This window comes from Rattus norvegicus, chromosome 16 (genome assembly GCF_036323735.1).
Source record: "Rattus norvegicus strain BN/NHsdMcwi chromosome 16, GRCr8, whole genome shotgun sequence".
In the NCBI taxonomy this organism is placed as follows: domain Eukaryota; kingdom Metazoa; phylum Chordata; class Mammalia; order Rodentia; family Muridae; genus Rattus; species Rattus norvegicus.
In genome coordinates, this window is record NC_086034.1 from 64,079,893 (window position 1) to 64,103,199 (window position 23,307).

The following is a 23,307-nucleotide window of genomic DNA, read 5'->3' on the forward strand; positions in this document are numbered from 1 at the left end:
AATGGTTGAAAATGTATTTATTTTTCTTCAAATGATCTTTTTTCAAGCAATAAATAAAAACAGACATGTTTGACTCTTCTAGAAAACAAGGTACAACCTACAGAAATACGAGCATATCAAATGTAGAAATGACAGCACTCAGAAAGACGGGGGCTATTTACACACGTTACAAGTATTGCATTGTTATCTTTCTGAAGTCCCTTGAATGATTCGTGAGTTCTAAGGAAGGATAGGGCACTAGAAGGAGGACTTCAAAACAGACACATACTTTCTCCATCTTTCCTGCAGACAAAATTTAAGGAAACACATCAACACCCAGACACTATATTGAGCCCACTCACAATGCTCCACAAATTGGTTCCCATTCGGGCTCCCCACAAAGAAACCACAGCATTCCCTCAGCCAGCTGTGGAGAGCGGGACCACAGTGACCCTGTTACAAAGCCCTACTGTACCGTCTGTTTACTACTCTGTGCCTACAAGACCTGGCTTTCACCATCCCCAAGCAATGGTGTCTCCAGTCAAAGCACATAACAGTGAACACTGTAACAGATCGGTGTCTAAGTCCCGTTTTCCCACCCCCCCACCCCCCACGTCCTGGTTTATTTGGTCAAGGGTCACCTAGATATGAGGATTTTAAAGGCTACCCAGGTGATTATGAACCCAGATGAGCTACTGTTATCACTGCCACAGGCTTCCTTGGCCACCACCCAGTCCCTTCCCCTTGGGAGTAACTATCAATCTTCCTCCTTCCTGCCTCCTTCTCAAGGACTCTCAAACCCCTCCCTTGGCTTCCCCAGTCTTACAGAAAGCCAAGAACAAGAGCACAAGGTCTCAGGGGAGAATGGAGCTGAGAACTGCCAGCCACTGCCTCACCTGTACTTTAGCCCTCAGGGTCCCAGGAACACCATGGAGGGAGCCAAGTTTCCGGAGGAAAACCTCATTCTCCTACAAATACTACAAATACTCAATGGCTTTCTTTCTGACTTTCCAAAACTCCCCATCACCAGAAATCAGCTCATGGACGGGAAATGGTCCTTGACCCTTGGGACACGGTCGTCATTAGAGCTATTCCAAGCCATCAGAGAAGCTTCTGGAGAATATGTTTAAGGTGTGCCTCCCCTTTTTTCAATCAAACCAGTGTCCTATTTTCTAAGAGTTTTGGGTCTCATGCTGTTATCAAGTACAAAGAACATGACTTTATAAATAGCCCCTTGACACTGTCATAGGAGGTTTGAATTAGGAAGCAGGGGAGGGACATTTGGAGCTCCCACTGCCTGTGCAGTTGGGATCCAGTCTGGGAACTAGGACACATTTGGCAAGCACTCATATAGAAAGTGAATGTAGTCTAACAGATACCTGCTCTCCACATACCCTTTACTCTGGGAACCCAGGACTTGCCTAGCTACAAAAACACATCTCATCTAATTCTTCACCAAACATGAAACAGCTGCCAGGAAGCAGGGGGCAAACGTAGGACCATCCAACTAGGCATAGGCAGTCCAGCGTCGAGGAGCTCAGCCCCTCCATGCCTTCAGCCAAGCGGCAGTCAGGGAATCAGGACACCCCTTGCTTCTCAGCCAAAGGTGGGGTTTGACACAGGCCACCCAATACAAGTCATAGCAACGTAAGTCCCCTTTTCATGGACGGAAAAACCATGAGCCCGGGCTGTCTGGGACTCTGGATGAGAAAGCATTCCATCATGATGTAACGTGGACACTTGTAGTTTTATATTTATGCTCAAAGTGGGGGAGGGGGGCGGGACCGTGCTCATTTCTGCCAGGTCTGCAGTGACCTCTATCTAATCTGACATGCCGTCACAAAACTGTCCCCCAAAACTACAGACGAAACAGGTTCCCTCCCCACCCTGCACCTTCCCCCTAGAAAACACACTCCAATGCCTTTCCTCCACTTGGAAAGGCTCTTTTAAAATGGTGTTGGCCCAGTCAGAACCCAACATGGCTTCTGAGTCACTATCAGTAAGATAGGAGCTAGCACGCAGCCCCCCAACTCTGCTCTCTCCCTTCCAGACCGTAAGGAGCCCCAAGTCAGACATACACTTATCTTTTTACTCAAAAGAGGGAGGACTTTTCAAAGTATTCACTTGACAGGGATTTCGTAACAAGAATTTCTTGGTATGTATACTTCAAGTAAACTCCTAGAACTGAAACGCCCAATTTATCCGAGGGAGGGAGGAGATCAACGCCAAGAGGAGATTCATTTTTAGTTCATCTTCAGTGATCTGGTTCTGAGCTGGCCTTACCAAAATGATTCACGGTAGGAAAATCTGAATTGCACCCAGTTTTCCAGGAGCACCTTAGAAAAGATGGCATTTCCCCAGACGATATCCAGATCCTAGGCCAAATGCTCTACCCGCAGTCAAACTAGAGAGAAAAGCTTGCCCGGCTGGGTCAGTGGGCCCAGGAGCCAGCTGCAAAAAGTGACCAACCTTGTTCCTTGCAAGTCACCCTGCCTGCTTCTCAGTGGCAACGATGAAAGACGGTGACCCCAGCGACCACCTACCTGCCACACTCCCCTCACCGCCAGCACAGCTTTGTGTCTCTGTGTGTGACCTCAACAGAAACATATCCCAAAGCCACCAGACTCCTGCACACACACGCACACACACACATGCTCAGGTTCTCAATACTCATTAAACATCAATTATCCAGTTGACGGCTAACCAGAATACTGTGGCCTAGAAGGATCTAGAACAAAACTGCTGTGGGTCCAACAACAGAAGAATATGCACACAGAACCAGGCACTTTTCTGGCAAACTCAACTTTCTCCTCCTTCCCTCTCCACTCAATAAAACTGGTTGGGCACATTTGCCAGGATCTGTGGGCTTCATAACTTTCAAGCTTGATTGCTTTAAAAAATAATAATAATAATAATGAGGTAAATTTCTACCTGCAAAGGAAAAACGGACACAAAATCCAAGTCTTCTCTGGCAGCGGAAGCTGCTCTTATTGCTCTAGGCTGTGGGTGTTTAGCTGTGTTTGTTTTAAATGTGTATTCAAAGTCATAGTTATTGCCATCCTAGCTGGCCCTGTGGTCGGCCAAGGAGAAATGGATGGGGACGGTCACCTGGTCCCCCACTGGTCAGTCCCTATTCGCTCCTCACATGTGGCTTGCACACTGGCTGGGGCCGACTCTGGACTCGGTGTCCCGTGACTAGTCCTAACAGCTGGGGGAGGTGGTGATGGGGCTGTGCAGGTACGGCAGGTTACTGGGAGCCGCGTGCACACCCACGGACACGGGGAAGCTGAAGACGAACTGCGAGGTGGGGGTGGGAGTGGCCTTCCCCCTCTCCCGCAGGGGCCCGGAAGGGCTGGCGGCCTCCGCTGCGCAGGACGTGGTGAGCACCTGAGACTCGAACTGCAGCAACTGGCCCATGAAGCTGAAGTTGGGCGAGATGATGCTACGGCGCTGCTTGACGAACTCGAAAGCCTCCTCCAGCCTCACCCGTTTCTTCATCATCAGGTAGGCCAGGCAGATGGTGGCTGATCTAGAGATGCCGGCCTGGCAGTGAACCAGCACTCGCCCTCGGCAGTCCTTCACTGCGTCTGGGGCAGAAAGTGCGACATGATTAGGGACCTCGGCGGATTTCAGGAACCACCACGAGCAGGTGAGGGAGACGCACAGTGGGATGAGGGGCGCTACTGTGGGAAGGTCCCCTACGCTACACTGAGGACTACAACCCCACTCATCCCAGTGTGTGTGTGTGTTTTTTTTTTTCTTTTCTATTTTTCGGAGCTGGGGACCGAACCCAGGGCCTTGCGCTTGCTAGGGAAGCGCTCTACCACTGAGCTAAATCCCCAACCCCCCCCCCAGTGTGTTTTTTTAAATAACAAAAAGATTTTAAAAGCACACGCTTTAAGTCACATGGCAGAGCCATCAGATCAAAGAGTACAGTGACTCCAATCTGCTCTTGACTTCCTCTCCACGCAAAAAGCCTTACTCTGTACACACGTGGAGGAGCCATGCAAGGAAGTGGACTGGCTCTCCAGCCAGGCCTGGATAATAACATCCAATTCCCATCACTCAGTCACCCCCATGAGCCTAGGACTTTCTGGTATTTAGGTAGAAATTCCCATAGGCTTACTGTGTGCGGGGAGAAGAACATGAAACCTACAGGAGGAGCAGCCACGCTGAGGAAATCGATTAGCTAGGGGCAGGGGCTCCGCTTCCCTGACTGCACCTGTCACCAGGTCTTCAAAGACCATGACAGACTTCATCCTTCTTAAACTGCTTTTTATCAAAAATTTGGTGAGCGCAACGACCATCCAAGGGGAGTGTGTCACAGCCTGCGCATAAAGCCTAAAACCCCCACCAGCAGTCCCTGGCTTCCCCCTCGCTCCCCTGAAGTCCAAGGGCAGCCTACCTATGTATTCGATGGCTTCCATGAACCAGGAGCTGATGTCAGCCTTGTGGTTATCTTCTACCGGGATGCACTTGTACTGGTAATGTCCCTCAAAGTGATTGGGGCAGTCTGAGGAGACATTCAGTAGAGCCGTGATCCCCAGGGCATCAAGCATGTCCCTGCGGGCAGCGTGGTAGGCACTGCCGAGGTAGAGGAAAGGAAGGATCTCCACAGGACCCCCCTGCAGCAAAAAGAAGCAGAAAGACACCAGCGAAACATGAGTGCCAGCAACCAGGACACGCAGGGAGAAAGCACTGGAGAGCTAGGGTCGGTAAGACAATCCAAAATGGCTTTCCAGGGCCTGGGGGAGGAACTCGACAGGCAGAGCTTTTCTTGGCTCTTCCTTCCCAGCTTGAGTTCAGCAGGACTCCAGTGGGCAGAGACAAGGTACAGTCAGATCTTGTGGGCACCAGCCAGCATCTTCCCGCGACAACCGAGGGAGCACACTGACCATGTGACTCAGCCACACTGGGATTTACACGAAGATGTCTCAGACAAGGAGAAATGGTGGCGTGATGGAATACTTTAAATTCACGATAAGATTAATGGATAGAGATGGTGCACTCCCCCCACCCCCCTGGAGCTGAGGACTGAACCAGGGCCTTGCTCTTGCTAGGCAAGCGCTCTACCACTGAGCTAAATCCCCAACCCCAATGGTGGACTCTTAACTTCAGCCCCAGTCCATCTGACTTCCGGGAAGGGTTGGTGGGCGTGTCTTGAAGTACAGTGGCCCAAGCGGTTCCTTCGCGTTCTCCTGCACTGCCTCATCTGAACTCTGGCCGGGATCCTACTACACATACCTGGTCGTGCAGTGGGGTCCCACAGGAGCTGCAGCCCAGATCCAAGGACTCATTTGTGCTGGGAGGTACGGGGGGTGGGATGGCGGCCAGGGCCTTAGTTTTAGAGCAGAATTCTGGGTACTCAGAAGAAAACCTCTCATAGCCACCTGTAAAGGAGAAAAGTGGTTCAGGTTAGTGGAGACTCGGAACCAGTAGGAAAAAGAGGAAGAACAATCTCACCAGGGTAAGGGGAGCTGTTGGCTCCTTCTGTGCCACTAGGTGGCGCTGTGGATTTAGAGATGATGGCGGTCAGAGGACCTTATCAAGGAAGGATGCTTTGAGAGGCAAAGCTTTATGGGCAGTCTTCCATTTGAGATGAAAATACACAAAAGGCAGATGTACACGGATGTGCCAGAGGGATATTCTAGAGTGTCACGTGCAGTGAGGGACCCGTGAGCACTTAGGCAGCCTGTTAACCAGTTGTGCCCTCCCCTGGTCTAGTGCGGAATCCTGCCATCACCAGTTCCTTCTGATGGGGAATACCCTGACAGGAACCCTGCCTTCTGTCTCCAGTTGGAGCAGATACCACATGCCCTGACCATCTCTACCAACAGGACTACAAAGAAGGGGAAACAGGCTTCCATCACACAAACCAACCTTGCCACACAGGTTGGGGCAGCAAGGATTTTTCTGACAGGAGCAAAGGTGAGGAGTCCTGCAAAGGTTATCAGTGCGTGTTCTGTGGTTTATGACAAAGACAGTGCCGGGCCCGTTATCTGGTACAGCTGGGCAGTCCCACAAGGACCTGAGGTGTATTAGAGTCGGAACTGTGGTTCTCGTTTTCTGGTGATTATTGCCAATTCAAAACAGCCTACATGTCAGGGATTGACCACTCTCTCATAAGGTACCCACACAATGGGCTAAAATGGTAGGTGCTTGTTGCTGGTGGCTGGCTCCTTCCCTCTGCCTGGCCCTACTAGGAAGGCACAAAGGAATGACATGTGACCCCTTTAGTGCCTAAATCCCAACCCTGGAAAACTGCTTCCTGCTGCTTCCGAGATAAAGGGGAACTCTTTGGGCCACACCACAGGGCTTTCAAAAGCAGGGAATCCATTTTTCCCTCTCTGTCTGGAGGTTTTGCTTGCCCTCTGCTCACTCCCTCCGGACATAAAAGGATTATCTGTGGTCAGCGTTCTTCCTGCCGGAAGTGACCAGCCTCCAGGGGTGGGAAAGCCTGCTGCAGACCTGGTGCTGCCAGCCATGGACGTTAGTTCTCAGCCGCCATAGCTCTCAAGGGTTACCTCTCCCTCTCAGTATAAATCCTCCTTCTTAAAGAGGACCGAGAAGGTAGGGATGAGAATCTGAGAGATGAGGGAGCAATAAAGGTCTGTCACCAAAGAACCTTGATCCCTACTAAGAAACTCTGGTCCACCGCCCCCATTAGGGATAGCAGACTGCACCTCCATAATAAAGGTCATTTGCCCCTCTATGTACTTCTTCTGTAAGACTTCAAATTTTTAACAATCCATTTGTCTATTAACATCCATTCGAGCAATCAAAACTTTTAAAAAAAAAAATGAACACTAGTTCCAGACAAAATATTTTCTACCCAGGAGACAGGCACAACCTACCTCACTTAAAAATAAAGTGGGGGGTGGGGCGGGGGGACGCACCGCAGCCCAGACTCCAAAATGACAAAGCAGGACTCTACAGACAGCCTCCAGGCAGGAGGAAATGTTCCCACCCTTCCCATCATGGAAAGGGTAAGGACCAGCCGCCCGAGGGTCCAGAAAGGGCTCTCCAGACAGATTCCATCCCAGTCTTCTGAGTCATCAACTGTGCACCCACCCTACTTCCGCCCTCCTCTGACCTCTCACAGGCCCCTGCTCCTACTCGGTAATTGATTAATCTCCCCTGGCACAAGTTCCGATACAGGCACCTTGAGAGAGATCTGTACCCGAGTCGAGTCGCTGCTGGCTTTGGGAAGCTGTGGCTGGTTTCTATGAGGACAGAGTGGGGGCTGTGCAGGAAAGATCGGTACAGGTGAGCTGTCACCCACACAGGAAGAAACTGAAGTCCTTGCCTCACGCGGCCATGCCGCGGTTAAGCCTTCAGATGAATCCTGCGTTACTAAAAACTAGATACACCAAACAGGAGGGTACTTCCTTTCTATGTGTCAAGCCGGCCTTGTAGACAGAGTGAAGATCACCAGAGTTAACACATACAGCATACAAGGAAGCTATCTGGGGTCTCACACGCAGCTTAAGGGCAGGGGTCAGCATTCACCCTGGCAAGCTTGAAGTCCGCGTTCATTCACATAGGCGTTCTCTTCCGAACACTGCTGGCATGCGCATGCCCATGGGATCCCAGAGTATGCTGGCAGCTATGCTCCTGCCCAGACACAGGTTATTTCCAGTGAGCTTTAGAGGCCACTAAAGATGCCTGCCCTTCAAAGAAGCCAACTGAATAGTACAAAGTGCTTCTTTAAAAAGCGTGTCAGTTTAGAGAAGGTCCAAAGGAGTACATGTGACCTTCTTCCTGATCATGATGCCAACTTCATGGGTCTGGTTTTATTGACGCAGGGTCCCCCTTGGTAGCTCAGGCTGGCCTCACTCACGGCCATCCTCCTGCCTCAGACTTCCCACTCCCCGTGGGCTAGGATTACAGGTACTAACCGTCACCCCACACCCACACCCAACCCCCCACCCGGAGCTCTGTTATTTCTTACAGTGTGTAGGGAAAGCTGTCCTAAAATGTTTTCCCCTCAAGCCCCCCTACTAGCCCCATCTTCACGCAAGTAGCATAATGGCCACAGAGCCTCGGTAGTAAAGAGCCAGCTTCAGATGACCCAAAATAAAAAATTTAAAAGAAAAAAACATCAAAGAATAAAGAACTTATTTCCCGTACTTGTTATGTTTCAACCTGCTTAAGTCGGAAATGGAAACTTGCTTGAAGGACAACTACATCTCCAGTTAGCTCCATGGCTCTCCTCCAGGAGTATAAATCATGACACAAGGGCCTCCTAGCCATAAATCCTCCACTCTGGTTGGCTGCCAGGCCACTCGGGAGAAGAGGTAATATATGTAATATATGTGGAGTGCCTTACAAGTGCCTTACATTGGTGTTGGTAATGCCACCAATAGGGTCCCTAGAGGGGATTCGCTGGGGTGGTGACTATGGCTATGGTTCTTAATGAGGCTGCCTGCCACTTTTGCTATATCCCTCAGTCAATATCGAGAATACACCAGAAGCCCCCACCCCACTCCCATCGTCTCTGGCCCAGAAAGGAAGTCTAGGTTGTCCAAAAGTCAGACCGGTTTTTTTGTTTGTTTGTTTGTTTGTTTTGTTTTGTTTTTTGGCGGGAAACTTCACTTGAAACAGTCTTCAGGAGACCTAAGTGGACTTCTGACCTTGGGACTCCCAAGTCAAGAGAGCTGTTCCTCCCCAGGTCAGCTGGGAAGCTCCTAAGGAACTGACTCTCAGCCTGGGGTTGCTGACCCTTGGTGGTGGAGGGGTGTGTCAAAGGACCCTTTCACAGGGTAACATCATATATCCTGCATATCAGATATTTACATCATGATTCATTACTAAGAAAATGAGTTACGAAGGAGCAATGGAATCGTTTTATAGTTGGGAGTCACCACAAACATGAAGAACGGTATTAAAGGGTGGCAACATTAGGGAGCTGAGAACCTCTACCCTGAGGCCTTGCTTGGGGACGGACTAGATCTTTCTTGCACTCCCTCCCAGGCCTCCTGCCCTAACTGCTATGTCCAGCAGAATGGCTTCTGTCACAGAGTCACTTGACTTCCGGCCATGTTCCCTCTCTCTCTGCCAGGAACTGCCTCTCTAAGGAAATTAGCTATCCAGTATTTACAGGTTTGGAGCATTTAAAGAGATTTCTTGGCTCTTAAATGACCACCTTTTCCTACAAGATAAGAACCCCTGGTGGTCTTAAAAGATAAAAGAAACACTCCGTGGACAACTGGACCTGTCTGTAGTTTCCTTTGTTGACTGGAAACATCCACTTACTTAATACTTTCTCCGTTCCTTGTAACTGGGTTGCTAATGTCACTAGGCTTGGGCGTCTTGCTTAATTCTAACACTCCAAGTACTCTTTCCCTCTCTGGAGCACTCTGTTCTATTTACAAATAGAAGAGGCCAGAAGTCATCCTCCCTCTGAGTCTAAAAGGTAGGGGGTGTAAGCAGGCCCCAGAACTAGGCCCTGGAGAGGCCTCAGCTACCAACTGGGAAAGTTGGGAAATAAGCAGGCGCCAGCAGAGAGGTCCTGGGTGAACAGGACCAGTCTTCCATTCAACTCTGGGGCAAGCCAAAGACCTGTTACAGGTAAGTTTTACCCAAGAGGAAGGAGACTGTCTGGATGACTATATCCCAAAAGCTCAAGGCAGCTCCCTGCATAATTGTGCAATCAGGTTTGAATAAGAACTTAGATCACATGGTAAATTCTACATAGGAGGGAAGATAAAATTGCACAAAGAAGGTCCTGTGTGTGGGGCAGGCTGGTCAAGACCTTGTAATCCAGTCGCCTCAGCCACAGAGGTACAGAGGTCTGAGACCACAGGCATCGGCCACGCCAGGTTGAAATTATGTGTGTATCAGACTAATTTGTGATTGGGGACACTGTCATTAAAAACAAAAATTTCCTTTAGGATAAGATTTTTTTTTTAAAAGGCATGCAAGTCTAAAATTCCAACCCAAACATTTATGGAAGTTAAGAATCCGAAACAGGGGGGTTGGGGATTTAGCTCAGTGGTAGAGCGCTTGCCTAGGAAGCACAAGGCCCTGGGTTTGGTCCCCAGCTCCGAAAAAAAAACAAAAAAACAAAAAAAGAATCCGAAACAGGGAAAGTAAGATAAAATCTGAAAGAAAAATTTTTTAGAACTGTCCCTAAAATGCCTTACAGGATTTTAAGTTAAATTATTTTCTATGTTTTTTGACTCACAAAACGGAAACGTAAGATTCTTAGTTTTTGCCAAGACTTGATCAATGTACAAGATTAAGAATAGTTTAGCAAAGTTTTTCTGTTTTTAAACCCTTACTTGTGGGGAGGGAAAAAAAAAAATCAAACAATCAATCATCTTTTAGGAGAAAAAAAATAGGAAAGCGTGTTTCTTTTAAAGTCACGTGGGGGGGCTCTTTGGCCTGGAGGGACATCACTTCTAAAAGGGTTATTGTCTCCCCCATGCCTAGGATGGGGGACACCCACTATGTCTCCCTACACTTGCCTGCTGCTATCTGCCTCCTCACTCCACCAGCAGAAGAGGGCCTTGGGCCGATTCTCTCACACCAAGCCACATTTCCCGAACGGGAATGAGCGGGGGGGGGGGGGGGGGGTTGGTTGGGGGGTTGCTTAGTTCCCACGACCTCCCCCTTCCTAGAGCAGACATTTTCTTGCTGCTCTACGAGGTCTTCCAATAGCTGGCTGTACAGGAGAAGGAAGGGCTAGGTCGTGGTTCAGCACATCCACATAAACTAAGGCTGACAAACGTTGGTATCTCCACAGGACGAGGAGGAACACCCCCCTCCCCCTCTCTCTCAATCGCTTTAGGCTCTTGCTTCCAAGGGCTGCTGAACTTCTGGCTAGAAAAGGGGGTGAAGGTGAGGTAGCAGCTGTTCCCGAACAAATGAAAACTAAGGACTCCAGGCGACTGGGAAGAAGGCCTTTGGCTTTTGAGGGGCATGGGGTGATTGATCCTCACCGCCCAGTAAGAGAAGGGGGTAGAAAGCGCGGCTTAAAGGACATGCTGCCTTTCTGGGGGACAGACACCCATTAGGGATGGGACTGTCATCTTGCCCAGAGGCCACCTGCCCTGTCCAGTCTTACATCAGCATTCACCCTGAAGCATCTCTCAGAACTGGCCTGGCCTCACGGTCTCCAGATCCGAATCAGGACCGGTAGAGTGCCGCGAGCCACAAGGTTTAACATTAAAAATATGCCTCCCTTCCTAGGCGCCTGGCCTACCCCGGAGCCTGCGCCCCGGAAGGAAGCCAAGGGATCGGGATCAAGGCAGCTGCCGCTCCAGGGCGGTCCCATTCGGAATTCTTCCAGGAAGAAAAACAAAACAATCCCTGACTCCACGTGGGGCTGAAGTCCTCCTGAAGCCAGGGTTGGAAGGCATGGGCCCCGACTCTCTCAATCCAACCGCTGGGGAACCTAGGACAGCCTGGGACTTTCACCCCGAAACAGTTTCACCTTTCCCACCCGCGCGATCTCAATTCAGGCAGAGCGGGCAGGCTGGAACAATAGCACAGACGCGCAGCCCGGAGCCCAAGCAGGATTCCGCCGACAGAGGACCCGGGACCTGCGCCTGATCGAGGGCTCCGGGTACCGCGTGGGCCCGATTCCCGAGATCTGGAACCCGTCGTTCCTAAAGCGTTTTAGGGACATCAGCTGGAAGAGCAAAAGGCGGCCCTCGCGGAAAAAGAAAGAAAAGTCAGCAAAATGGCCCTGGCAGTTCAGCCTCGGGTCAACAGCAGCGTCTCTCCAGCAGCTGACGGGTCAAATGGTCAGGAAACAACTGCGGAGAACAAAGACCCCCGCTGTTCCGCAGGGCCAGCCCAGCTCGCCCGCAACCGGCTGCTTCCCGGTGCTGTTCGGAAGGGGACGGAAGAAAGGGCTTCGCTCCCGGCCTCCCTTCCTTAAGGTGGACAAGATACCAAAAGAAAAAGTATAGAAGGAGGAGGCGAAGAGCCTCTGCAGGGAAATGGGCGGCTCTTTGAAAGCGGAGGTCAAACAAATCTCCCGGCTTTGGAAGCGAAGACCCGACCCCCGCGAAAGAATGCGCGGAATGCGGTGGCCGGAGGTGGGGGGGCGCGGCGCAGCAGGGGGCGCGCGACCACCCTCCTCCCACCCCCCACCGCAGTGCTCCCCAGCCGGAGCCCGCACACGGACCTAGCAGGCAGGTGCGGAGAGCGGTCTGTCCCTTCCTCCCGCGTCTGGGATACTGCGCGATCCTTTCGGGGTGCCTGACTTCTAAATTTGACAAGCCACCCTCTCTCCGGCCACCTATTTCCCAGGCCAGGGTTCGCTTTAACCAGGCACGCGCCGCTAGCAGAGCCGAGAATGATGTGTGAACAAAAGGTGGTAAGGTAATTCTCTGCTCCCGGGATTAGCAGGAGCAGACGCGTCTGGTGTCCCCCCAGTACAGCACTCCAGCCTCCCTTAGACCCGGGCGGGGGGGGGGGGCGCCTTCCAAGAAGGCTCTGAGTTGAAGCAGCGGGAGAGGAAAAACAGTTCGCTCCCCAGATCTGCAACCCAATTCTCCTTCCCTCATTTGCCGGTTGTGTAGGAACTCCCGAGACAGATCTCACCTCAGCATTCACCTTCCTTAACCCCTCTCCAGTTCTCCGGGTTATACCGAAACAGGCCTCTCTGAACCCTGTGGGACTTAAGAGCGCGTGCGTGCTCAGTACTTGAGGCTGGGCTGCGCAGAGGAATAGCTGCCAGCATCCAGGCCAGAACCGCTCATGTCAATAAACACAGAAACTCTTCGGACGCGTGCGGACTGCAGGTGACTGGGGAAACGCGCCAGCACGGCCTCCCCAGGACTTAGTACTCAAAACCACAGCAAAACCGTGCACACAGACACGCACAAAGACACGCAAGGAAGGGGACTCCAGCAGCCCGAAATCATTCCGGTACTTTCCTCCCAATGCCCAGCAGGGCTCAGGTCACCAAGTCCCTTACACCTACCCTCCACCTCGCTCCCGGGCGCCCAGGTTTACCTTTAAGCAGGCAGATGTCTGTGCGCTCCGCGTTCCGGCGCAACGCCTGCACGACCAGCGACACTGTGCTGTCCTCCCGGAGACTCTCGGCGCGCGGGCTGCGCTCATCGTAGACGATGACAGCCGAGTAGAGGCCAGAGCGCAGGCGGGCGCGCACCTCTTCCTCGGCGGGCAGAATCTGCTCCAGGCTCACGGAGCCCTTGGCCCTCCGCCGCACGATGGTATTGCAGCGCACGTTCACCGAGCCTCGGATGTAGCCCGCGCTGTGAGCCAGAAACGGCCTGCAGTCCAGCAGCAAGCACTTGCCGCCGCTCAGCAGCCCCAGGGCGCCGTGGCTGCCGCCGCTGCTGCCCGCGCTGCCGCCGTTCTCATCTCGGTTCATCAGCCTTTTGAGCACGCTGCAGTCCATCTCCCGCAGTTCCTCCATCGTCACCATGTCGCCGGCAAAGCACAGCAGCTGGGGAGCCGGAGAAGACCAAGGGCACCCAAGCCAGCTAGGCTACAAGAAGGAACAGGCGAAGGCTAAGAAGGCGCCTGCCGAAGTGACCCGCAAACTTGGCCCCAAGGCTCTTCTCCCAACACCCCTTCCTCCTCCTCCCGCAGCCTCGACGTTACATAGCAGTCCGAGCCTTCTCTGGCGCCAAAGCAGGCGGGCGCACGGCACCCGGAGCAAGTGACCGAGGAGGGGAGTATGTTTACGAGAGAGAGGGCTCCTCTCGGTTTGTTGCCCCTGGTGTGTTTTGCTAGCTAGGCTGCTCCTGCCTTAGGCACCGCCGTTTTCCCCCAACGCTCCGCCGGAGCTGCACGCACTGCCCCAGCCAGAGTTTCCTCCTCTGCTTAGAGATTTATTAATGCTCGCCGGCTCTCCCGGGGGAGGGAAGAGTCATTACTACCTCTCCAGGCCCCGCCCCCCACGCAAGCTCCCCGCCCCGCCCCCACCCCGACTCTTGAATGGAGCGCCGGCCCCCTCGCACCCAGTCACGGGAACTCGACGTCACAAAGAGAGGAGTAAACAGGGCGCTCGGTGCTGTCTGCCAGGCCCATTCATAAAACCGAGACCTAGAGGAAAAAGGAGGCAGCCTCCGACCCGCCGGCAAGCCGGAAGCTCCCGGACTTTGTGAATGGAGCCGCCGTGCGGCTCCCTGTCCTTCCTCAGCCCCGGAGCGCGGCGTTCGGCGTTGTGTTAGTAGCGGGTGGCGACGCGGGCCTAACCGAGGCCTGGGCTCTCAGCGTGGAGGTCTTCACCCCTGCGCTCCCCCCCCGCCCCCCAAGTCTCCGAGGTCTCGCTGGGTGGAACCTGACACTGTATGGCTGCCACCCCGCAGGGCTTGGGACCTCTTCTCGCCGGACTAAAGCTTGCTCTTCGGGTCCGGCCGGTTGTGTCTTGTTTTGTTTTTAATGCGATTCCCCGGACTTAGTTTATACATTTGCGTGATCGATTTCCGTCCGGAGCTATTAGATCGGTTTTATAGCTTCCCGCGGAACCTGGGCAAACCCCGGACTTTGAAAGATGAAAGGGAAGTCCTCGCGCCAAAGCCCAATAACAAAAGAGAGGTGTAGGGGTTTGTTACTTTACAACCCAGAGGGGGGCGTTAATTGGCCGAATGGTGTGCCCGTGCAGGAGAATGGGAAGCACTCCGGCCCAAGCTTCCTAAAACCTGATTATTTAACCATGGGAAGGGGGGGAGGAGGGATATACCCGGAGGTTTTCCGCTTTGGTGGAAGTCCTCGCCTCCCTCTTGCTCACACGCAATGTCCTCTAAGGAAATAATTGTTAAGGTCTACATTTGGTGCGAAGGAAGATGTTGAAAAGTGTCCATGCGAAGAGTGACCTTTTAAAAGGCAAATTTAATAAGCTCAGAGACGATTCGAGTTTCTACATCCCTCTTTCCAGGTCACGTAGCATCTGCACCCCGCTTTTACCTTCCCGGGGACATTTAATTTCCCAAGGGCTTGATTTTGGCAAGAAAGGAGGTTATGCGCGCATGTGGTGGGGACCTTACAGAAGCCAAAAATTATTCGGCCGAGATCTTGCCAAGTCTTGTTAGCAAGAATTAATCACCGAACAAGGGAATTACGGGGTTTGGTAGCGGCCAGGTCGAATATTCCATTTCAGGTTGCGAGTAGAAGCCTGACTGAGGCAGCGAGGGCAGCCAAAGCCTCAGGGTCCTTTCCCCCGGTTAAACCCTCTCTCCACTCAGTTACCTTTGCTTTGTTTTCTGCAGAGCGGCTCTCCAGAGATCACCTCCAACTCCCATTTTCAAGGCTTCCTACAGACTCTCTGCACTCTGAAGTCCCCAACACCCTTTTCTGGGTCCAGTGGGCGTTGCAGGGGGCAATCATCTGTGGAGAATTTTCCTTGTTACCTTGGGTTCCAAAATGGCACTGCGTTTCTTATTTTGTTTATGGGTTTTTTCAGTTAAAGAATGAGCTATTACATGCGTATTAATTTGTTGCTGACATATTAGCGACCCCCTAATGCACCCTGTATTTTGGTGCCCGTGGTGCGGGATCACTCACATCCGGGTTCCGGAAGGAGCCACAACAACAGAGTGACATCGGCTGCCTGGGGCAAGGTCTCGAGCACTGGGCCTTCAGGCTAGGAGAGTGGCAAGGGCGTCCAGCACCAGTGAGGAGGGCAAAGTGGTTTCTCTTGCTTGGTTCGGAGCTTGCTGTGAGGACATCTAGTGCTTCCCTCTGGCTGGCCCACTATGGGTGCTAGACATCCCCGGTGCCTCGACAGCCGGAATCAGATTCACTCTCCTGGGTCCTCTCCCCGCAGTTTACAAACCCAGCGGCCAGCAGCCCTTAGCTCCGGATGCTAGTCACCAGAGTCACAGAGGGGAATGAGGGTGAGGTTGTCCCCCGGCCAGCACTGGCCAAGCTGGCCTTTGTCTCCCCTGCCTCAGGGGTGCTCCTCCTACCCCTGGCAGGCCAGGCCCCTGCCCAGTGCTCACAGGGTTTGTAAATAACAGTCAAATCCGGGGAGGGGTGGGGATGCCCACCGAACAAAAGGCTGCTTTCTGCACCTGACAGTAATCCTTGCCGGAGAAGTCCATAAATCCCATAGGCGAGTCACGCGCAGGGGGTGTGGGCAGGCGCGTGTCAGTGTGTGTCCACGTGTGAGTGCCCGCGCCTGCGCGCCTGTTCCTGGAGAGGGACAGCTACTTCGGACTTAGCACATTTAAGCCAAGAGCGGCTTTTGTTGAGAAGATGATGTTGAATAAAACAACAACAGCCCCCCTCCCCCGCGCGCGCCGCCGCCGCCGCCGCCGCCCCCTTCAGGAACTGCCTTCAGCAGTGTGAATGTCAGCAATGAGCTTTAAATGACAGCATTGTGTTTACCCGGATACTGTGAGAGCACCCTGGATAATTTTCTTAATGGAAGCGTGTGAGCCATTTGGTCCACAGTTTTAGGTGAATACGGTTTAAGGTCTACCCAACACCGGCTATAAAACCCTCCTTCCATCGGTCCTCAGGCTGAAGGGTGAGAAACACACAGTTTGCACAGGAACTTCGTGAGTCAGTTTGTCAATAAAAAACTGCAGTAAACAAAGGCATTCGGAGGAAGCTAAGCTTGCACATCCTTTCAGAGTTATTTAGCTTAGGAATATCTGCAGGGATTGGACTGTGAATGCCCAATTTACACTGGGCAGTAAAACTGGGGTGGAAATGCTTGTAAAATTTCTCCGTGACATGTGAATCCAACTTCTCTTTCATCAGACAGTCCTTAGACGGACCTTATTAGTCACTGTCAGGCTCCAACAAAATCCCTGCGCTTGTTTAAGAACTTTGCTTTCCCAATTAGAAAGTTTTGTGATCTGGGGATTCGAAGCCAGGAGTAGAATCCCCAGAGATGGACTGTGGCTTCTATTCTGGTTTTGATGCCAGCCTCTGACTCACAGCTCTGTCCCAAAGTAACTGAATAAAACTTACCTTAAAAAAAAGATCACTGATAAGTGAATAATCACAGTGGCAGTGGATAGACGCTGGGTGGATTCCCTGGCCTCTGGAGCCTTGCTTCTTACTCTGAACTACACATGAAACATCCTTTTTACCTGCACTAATGGTATATACTAGGGAGACCTGGAGGCCAACTCAGGCTTCAAGCAGGAAAGATCTCCACAATATGTCCTTCGCATGTCTCTGTCTGACCCATCTCTGATCCTTAAGTCAAGATTGGGAGGCAGTGGAAATCTTCAACACCTAGAAATCAACGAAAGAATTAAAAAGCACAATCTAAGCAGAGCTCTGGTGTAGTTTATGAGATAGTTTCCTATAACCCAGGCTGGCCTGAAACTTGCTCTGTAGATGAGGCTGGCCTTGAACTCTCAACCCCTCAACAGCTATAAGAACTCTCAATAGCTATAAGACTATTGAAATAGTGGACTCCAAAGAATTAAAATTTCCCCAGGAATTGCATGCTGGTAAAAGGGGAAAGTTGAAGCCCTACTTTGAGAAGAAGAGACTCACTCCATTGAAGAGACTTCACTTTTATCGAACCACTTTTTAGGACAGACTTACAGCCGAGACGGTGATAGATACTATTAATTATACATATTCTTTGCTCCCTATTTAACCATAAACCTCCTGTTAGTGCCTGGAAGACTGACTGAGTGGCACTTGCCTCTTTATTTGTTCTTCCCAATGGGAAGAATTTTTCCCTACCGTTCCCTGTTACCCCGTCCCTTTCTTGGTATATTGGGCACCGGCAGCTGAGCCTATACGCATGCGCGTTAGCCTTTTGTCCTGGGCTTGAGACCCAGCATCAGAGCCTGCCAGAGTCCAATCTCTGAGCCTAAAAACTTCCCTAACATTGTGTCCGTTTCCAAAGTCCTGGGATTGCAAACAGGTACCACCAAGTCCGCCTGAAGTCGTTTTAGTGATGACTTTACCAGATGAGTTTACAATTTACCATTTTGTTTGTTTTGTTGTTCGTTTTTCAAGATAGAGCCTCTCTGTGTAGTCGTAGCTGTCCTGAACAGTGCTGGAATCAACGGCATGGGCCTCCACCCTCCCACCCCCACCTCCCCATCCTCCTCCATTTTCTATGGGTGGCATTGTCCCACATGTATGCTAGGTTCCCAGCCAGGTACACTGAGAAGAGTCTTAGTGCATTGCTGCTTCCCCTACTATTTCATTTGATAATTGTTCCATCAAGATGATGCTCCCATGTGTGGCTTAGTGGCCTTGGGCAAGATGTTCTCTCCCTTAGCCAAAATTTCCTCAACTTGAAAAAGAGGCTTGCGGGGTTGGGGGTTTAGCTCAGTGGTAGAGCGCTTGCCTAGCAAGCGCAAGGCCCTGGGTTCGGTCCCCAGCTCCGAAAAAAAGAAAAAAGAAAAAAGAAAAAAGAAAAAGAAGCTTGCTCCGGTGTTTCCAGTCAGTGTGCTCTTCTGAGCAGGTGAAGGGTAATTTCCAGCTCTTCTCTATCCCCGCTTTAGAATATATGCTCTTTGAGAGTGAAGTTCATGGATTTGCTTTATTTGAGACAAGAATATCTCAAACATCCTTATGAAACTTCGGGGAGGTTTGTTTTGCCAGGGATGATGGCGCATAATCAGTCTTAGAACACAGGATGCAGAAGGATTAGAGAGTCAGGAGCTAACCTGGGCTACATAAAAGGCCGTGTCTCAAGCGGTGGAGGATGAGGTCTTTTGAAAACAAAGGGATGTCTCAGTCTTTTCTCTGTTGTGCTACTGGGCATATTTTCCTTGCCTAATCATTCACTCAACATGCCAAACTCAGCCTGAAAATAAATGTGTCCGAATCACGAACAATGATGCTGTCTTAGTTTTGGTGTCATTGCTGTGAAGAGACACCAGGACTAACTTGTAAGCTTAGGTTTTTCAAAACCTACTTTTAATAAGGTAGCCTCCTATACCTTCTAGCCCACCACCCACCAGAGGCAGTGGAAAGGAAAGGTTAACAGGGCAAAGGAGGATGTGGACCTGTTTAGAAATAGTGGGTTTTTGGGGGGTGAGTCCGGTCTGCATTACCAGTACATCAGCAGTTGAGTTCACATGAATCAATAGTGATAGCTCGATCCACTCACAAGCACCGTCCAGGAACCAAACCAGCAATGGCAGATCAATTAAGAAAAAAAAAAAAAAAAAAACAGGAGAGGCTCTGCCAATTGGCCTGAGTTTGCAGAAGCATCAAGAGGCCTCTGGAATGCCATCAGAAGGTCTTTGGTAGGTTTCTTTCTAGGAAGTCACGGCATACAATGACCAGCAAAGGATGGCAAGCCATACCAATATCACACAGCGTCGTCCACTGTCTGTTGGGCTATATTCATATCCTTTCCAAATATCACGTTTTCTCTCAAGCATCCATTCTGGCAAAACATCACATGCCCTTTTCCCAGGCTGCTTCCAGAAAAACACCATGTGTCTACTTCAGCCTAACATCCTCTCATAAGACAGTTTCCAGAAAAACATCACATGATACAACTGAGTCTCCGAAGAAACCAGAAATTTCCACTTCAGCAGCTCCTATAAAGGACAACATTTAATTGGGGCTGGTTTACAGGGTCAGAGGTTCAGTCCAGTATCATCATGGCAGGAAACATGGCAGCATCCAGGCAGACATGGTGCTAGAGGAGCTGAGAGTTCTACATCTTCACCTGAAAGCAGCCAGAAGAGAGTCCCTTCCACAGTGGGAGGAGCTTGAGCACCAGGAGTCCTCAGAGCCCCCTACAGGGTGACACACTTCCTCCAACAAGGCCACACCTTCTAATAGCGTCACTTCCCATGGGCCAAGCATATTCAAACCACCACAGATGACATCAAAGTCTTCAATCAACTACGTTAAAACAGTATGACTGCCAATGCGTGCTATCGGGTAGCAGGACACTGTAAACATCCTTATAGAAGCACAGATAAAAATGCCAGGGAGGGTCAGAAGAGAAAGGAATTGAACTGTATTGGCAGATTAGGGACACGGAAGAAAAATGGCCAAATAAGATAACTTTGGTCACTTAAATGATACCCTGGGAACATTGCCCTTGACTTCTCTCAGGAGTCTACCAAAAATAAAAATAAAACCTGCTATCTCACCTCTGACATTCATTCTGCCCTTGTGTCTTGCACTCTTTCCCTTTTATTTGTTAGCCTCTCTCTTCCCCCAGTGGATTTCACCTGCTAAAAATAGACAAGCAATTGTCTGAAACCACAAGGAAGCAAGATGATGCAAAAGCTGTGTGAAAATCAACCGGCCCTCCATGTGCCAAGCTAGATGCTGGTGGCCCAGGGGTGAGCCTCACTCTAGCTTTCATTACTGTATCGATTAAATCTGTCACCTTACTACCTTGATTTCTATAAAACCCAAGAGAGTAATGGAATTATTTTTCACATTTTTTTTAAGATTGAAAAGTATCTAAATTACTTTGCCAAGGATTTGGCAAGGCCCTTGTGTGTCAGGCCAAATACTGTGGTGCAGGGTCAGAATTTCTTTGGGCCTTGTGAAATTCGTATAAAAAGTCCTAGTGTGATGGTGAACACCTTTAACCCCAATACTCGGGAAGAGACACGGTCTGAGGCCGCCCTGGAGACATACCAAGTTCTGGGCTAGCCAGGGCTACGTAGTTACACAGTGAGCTCCTGTCTCAAAACAAAAACAAAAACAAAAAACAAACAAACAAAATCAAAACAAAAGTCTAAAAATTCTTCCTAAGTAATCAGCATAAAGTGGGGTTGGGGATTTAGCTCAGTGGTAGAGCGCTTGCCTAGCAAGAGCAAGGCCCTGGGTTCAATCCTCAGCTCCAGAAAAAAAAATCAGCATAAAATCAAATTAAGGTATATTTTCTCTATCTTTTTATTGCAAACGATAAAGAGATCCGACATCAATTTCCGTCAGGAAACCTGGGGTACGGCTCAGCATACAGTGCAGGTCCAGTATACACAAGACCCTGTGCTCCATCCCAAGGGGGTCTGTGAGAAAATGTGCAACTGCCAGGCATTATTTCTTTAATGGTGAAATGGGGGGAAAGCTAGAGAAGCCACCCGACTGTTGTTTTAACTCTATAGCCCCAGATTGTATTATCTGTGCTATCCACAGGACAAAGGATCCTAGACACAGCCCATTGCTGCACAGTCAGTAGAGGGAGTGTGCCCCCAGCCGCTCTCATGTATTGGCTACTCTCTGCTTACACGTCATGGCCTTGTGGAGAGTTTTTATTTATGTGGTGATCAATGGGTGCTCACTGTGGGCAGATCACTTTTTGAGGAGGCATGGGGCAGTTCAGGAGAGTGATTAGAGCTTGTGATGTTAAGAGGGTCCTACCAACTAACCAGTGGCTTTCAAACGCCACCTAGTCCTTCACAGATACCATATAGTACTCCTGTCAGAAATTTCAGGTAGGCCAAAGGATGAAAGACTAAGAATTAACAGTGTCTAATGAAAAACATCTACCTTGAGTGGACTCTTAGTCTATGCCAATGCTGGAGAGAGTCGTCATTCCCTTTCAAATAGTAGATCATCGTGTTTTGTTTGGGTTTTTTGTTTGGTGGTGTTGTTTGTTTGTTTGTCTATTGTTGCTGTTAGGTTTTTCAAGACAGGGTTTCTCTGTATAGCACTGGCTGTTCCGGAACTCCGTCTGTTCCGGAAGACTAGGCTGGCATTGATGTCACAGAGATCTCCTGCCTCTGACTCCCTAGTGCTGGAATTAAAGGCATCTGATGTCACCACCGGCCACATAGTGGTTTTCTCAACTCACATCATCAACGACCTTCTGCGGCTGGATTGAACATTCCAATGAACAGCCTAGGAAGAAAGGAGACATTGAAGTGGGGAGATATAAAAGGACCCATATCACCACACGCTTCTCCCTGGCAGGCCAGCCTCAAATGAGTCTGTAGGGCCCCCTCTTCCTCCCACCAAGGCTGTCTTAAGCATTCTGAACTTCATAGCTCCTCCACAGAGGGCTTCTCTTTTCTCCAGGGGCCCTCAACTTCTCTATGTGTAACCTGGCCTTTTACTTTAAAACATGACCCAGGGTCTGGAGAGACAGCCCTGTGCCTTAGAGCTACTTCTCTTGCAAGGGACGAGTTAGGTCCCCAGCACCCACATCAGGCACCTCATAACTTCCCCTAACTCCAGCTCCAGGGGATTAGACACTCTCTTCTGGACTCCACAGTCACCTGCAGCATGCGCGCGCGCGCACACACACACACACACACACACACACACACACACACACCACATACGCATATACACATGATTTAAAATGAGGTATTCTCTTTTTAATTTGAAAAAAAAAATCAACATGACTTGGGAGCCAGTAAGTCAGCACGCTAGGTAAAGTGGTTGCAGTGGAAGCCTGTGGACCTAGTTGACCAAAGGGTCCACTTCCTGGCCCAAGGCTTAACCCTGCCCATCCCCCTCTTCCGGTTCTTTGAAAGGGAATACCCTCCCACCAGTAATAAAGTTAGAACACATTCTCCCCCAGAATATAAGATCAGGTAGAGACCCCCCTTTTGTTTTATACATGTGTATAAAGATGAAAGAAACTAAATACAATACTAAATGTTTTACACACATATCAGTATAGCTTCCCTGTCAGTTTAACATGAAAGATGAATCTCTGTGCCTCTTGCAGTGTTTCCACAGACTTTGGATGAGGAAAAACACAGACTCGAGAAGAAGAGAGACATCCTGAAATTTGTCATGTCTTAAAAAAAATGCCAAACTGCAGAATGCTAAGAAGAGTGGCGTATGTGTGTATGTGTGTATGTATGTATGAGGGTATATGTGTTTGTGTGTGCATGTATATGTGTGCATATATGTGTTTGTGTGTATGTGTATTCGTGTGTATGTTTTTCTGTGTGTGGATGTGTATTTGTGTGTATGTTTATGTGTGCGTACGTGTATATGTGTATATTTTTATGTGTATATGTGTGTGCATATATGTAAGTATGTATGCATATATGTGTGTATGTGCGTATGTGCATATGTATGCATGGGGGTATATGTCTTTGTGTGTGTATGTATATTTGTGTGCATGTTTGTGTGTGTGTTTGTGTGTGTATGTATATGTGTGCATATATGTGTTAGTGTGTGTATGTGTATTCGTGTGTATGTTTTTGTGTGTGTATGTGTATTTGTGTGTATGTTTATGTGTGTGTATATGTATATGTGTATATTTGTATGTGTATATGTGTGTGCATATATGTATGTGTGTATGCATATATGTGTGTATGTGCGTGTGTGCATATGTATATGTATGTGCATACATGATGTGTGTATGTGTGCGCGTGTGTATCAACAAGAATCAACAAGACTGTTAGAGATGAGCTAATCTTCTCTACAGGGCAGTTCTGTGTTTTTTCCCCCAGGATTTTGTGTTGCTAAGCAAGCAATTTG

The 23,307-nt window shown here is 50.0% G+C and overlaps 1 protein-coding gene across 3 annotated transcripts; it reads right to left on the reverse strand.

Moving 5' to 3' along the window:
• Dusp4 (dual specificity phosphatase 4) lies at positions 1–21,504 on the reverse strand. 3 transcript variants are annotated; one of them, XM_039094803.2, is made up of 7 exons: positions 21,358–21,504; positions 16,885–17,154; positions 15,154–15,291; positions 12,949–13,447; positions 5,224–5,369; positions 4,385–4,604; positions 3–3,566 (listed from the first exon to the last, which is right to left on the reverse strand). In XM_039094803.2, exons 4-7 carry the CDS (start codon positions 13,382–13,384, stop codon positions 3,181–3,183), a joined length of 1,188 nt encoding a protein of 395 aa, XP_038950731.1. In that variant the 5' UTR covers positions 13,385–13,447; positions 15,154–15,291; positions 16,885–17,154; positions 21,358–21,504; the 3' UTR covers positions 3–3,180. The 3 variants fall into 3 exon arrangements, with proteins under 3 accessions (NP_071535.2, XP_038950731.1, XP_063131752.1); NM_022199.2 differs by lacking the exons at positions 15,154–15,291; positions 16,885–17,154; positions 21,358–21,504 and having other exon boundaries at positions 1–3,566; positions 12,949–13,808; XM_063275682.1 differs by lacking the exons at positions 12,949–13,447; positions 15,154–15,291; positions 16,885–17,154; positions 21,358–21,504 and adding an exon at positions 12,535–12,887.
• Between the last annotated feature and the right edge of the window lie 1,803 nt (positions 21,505–23,307).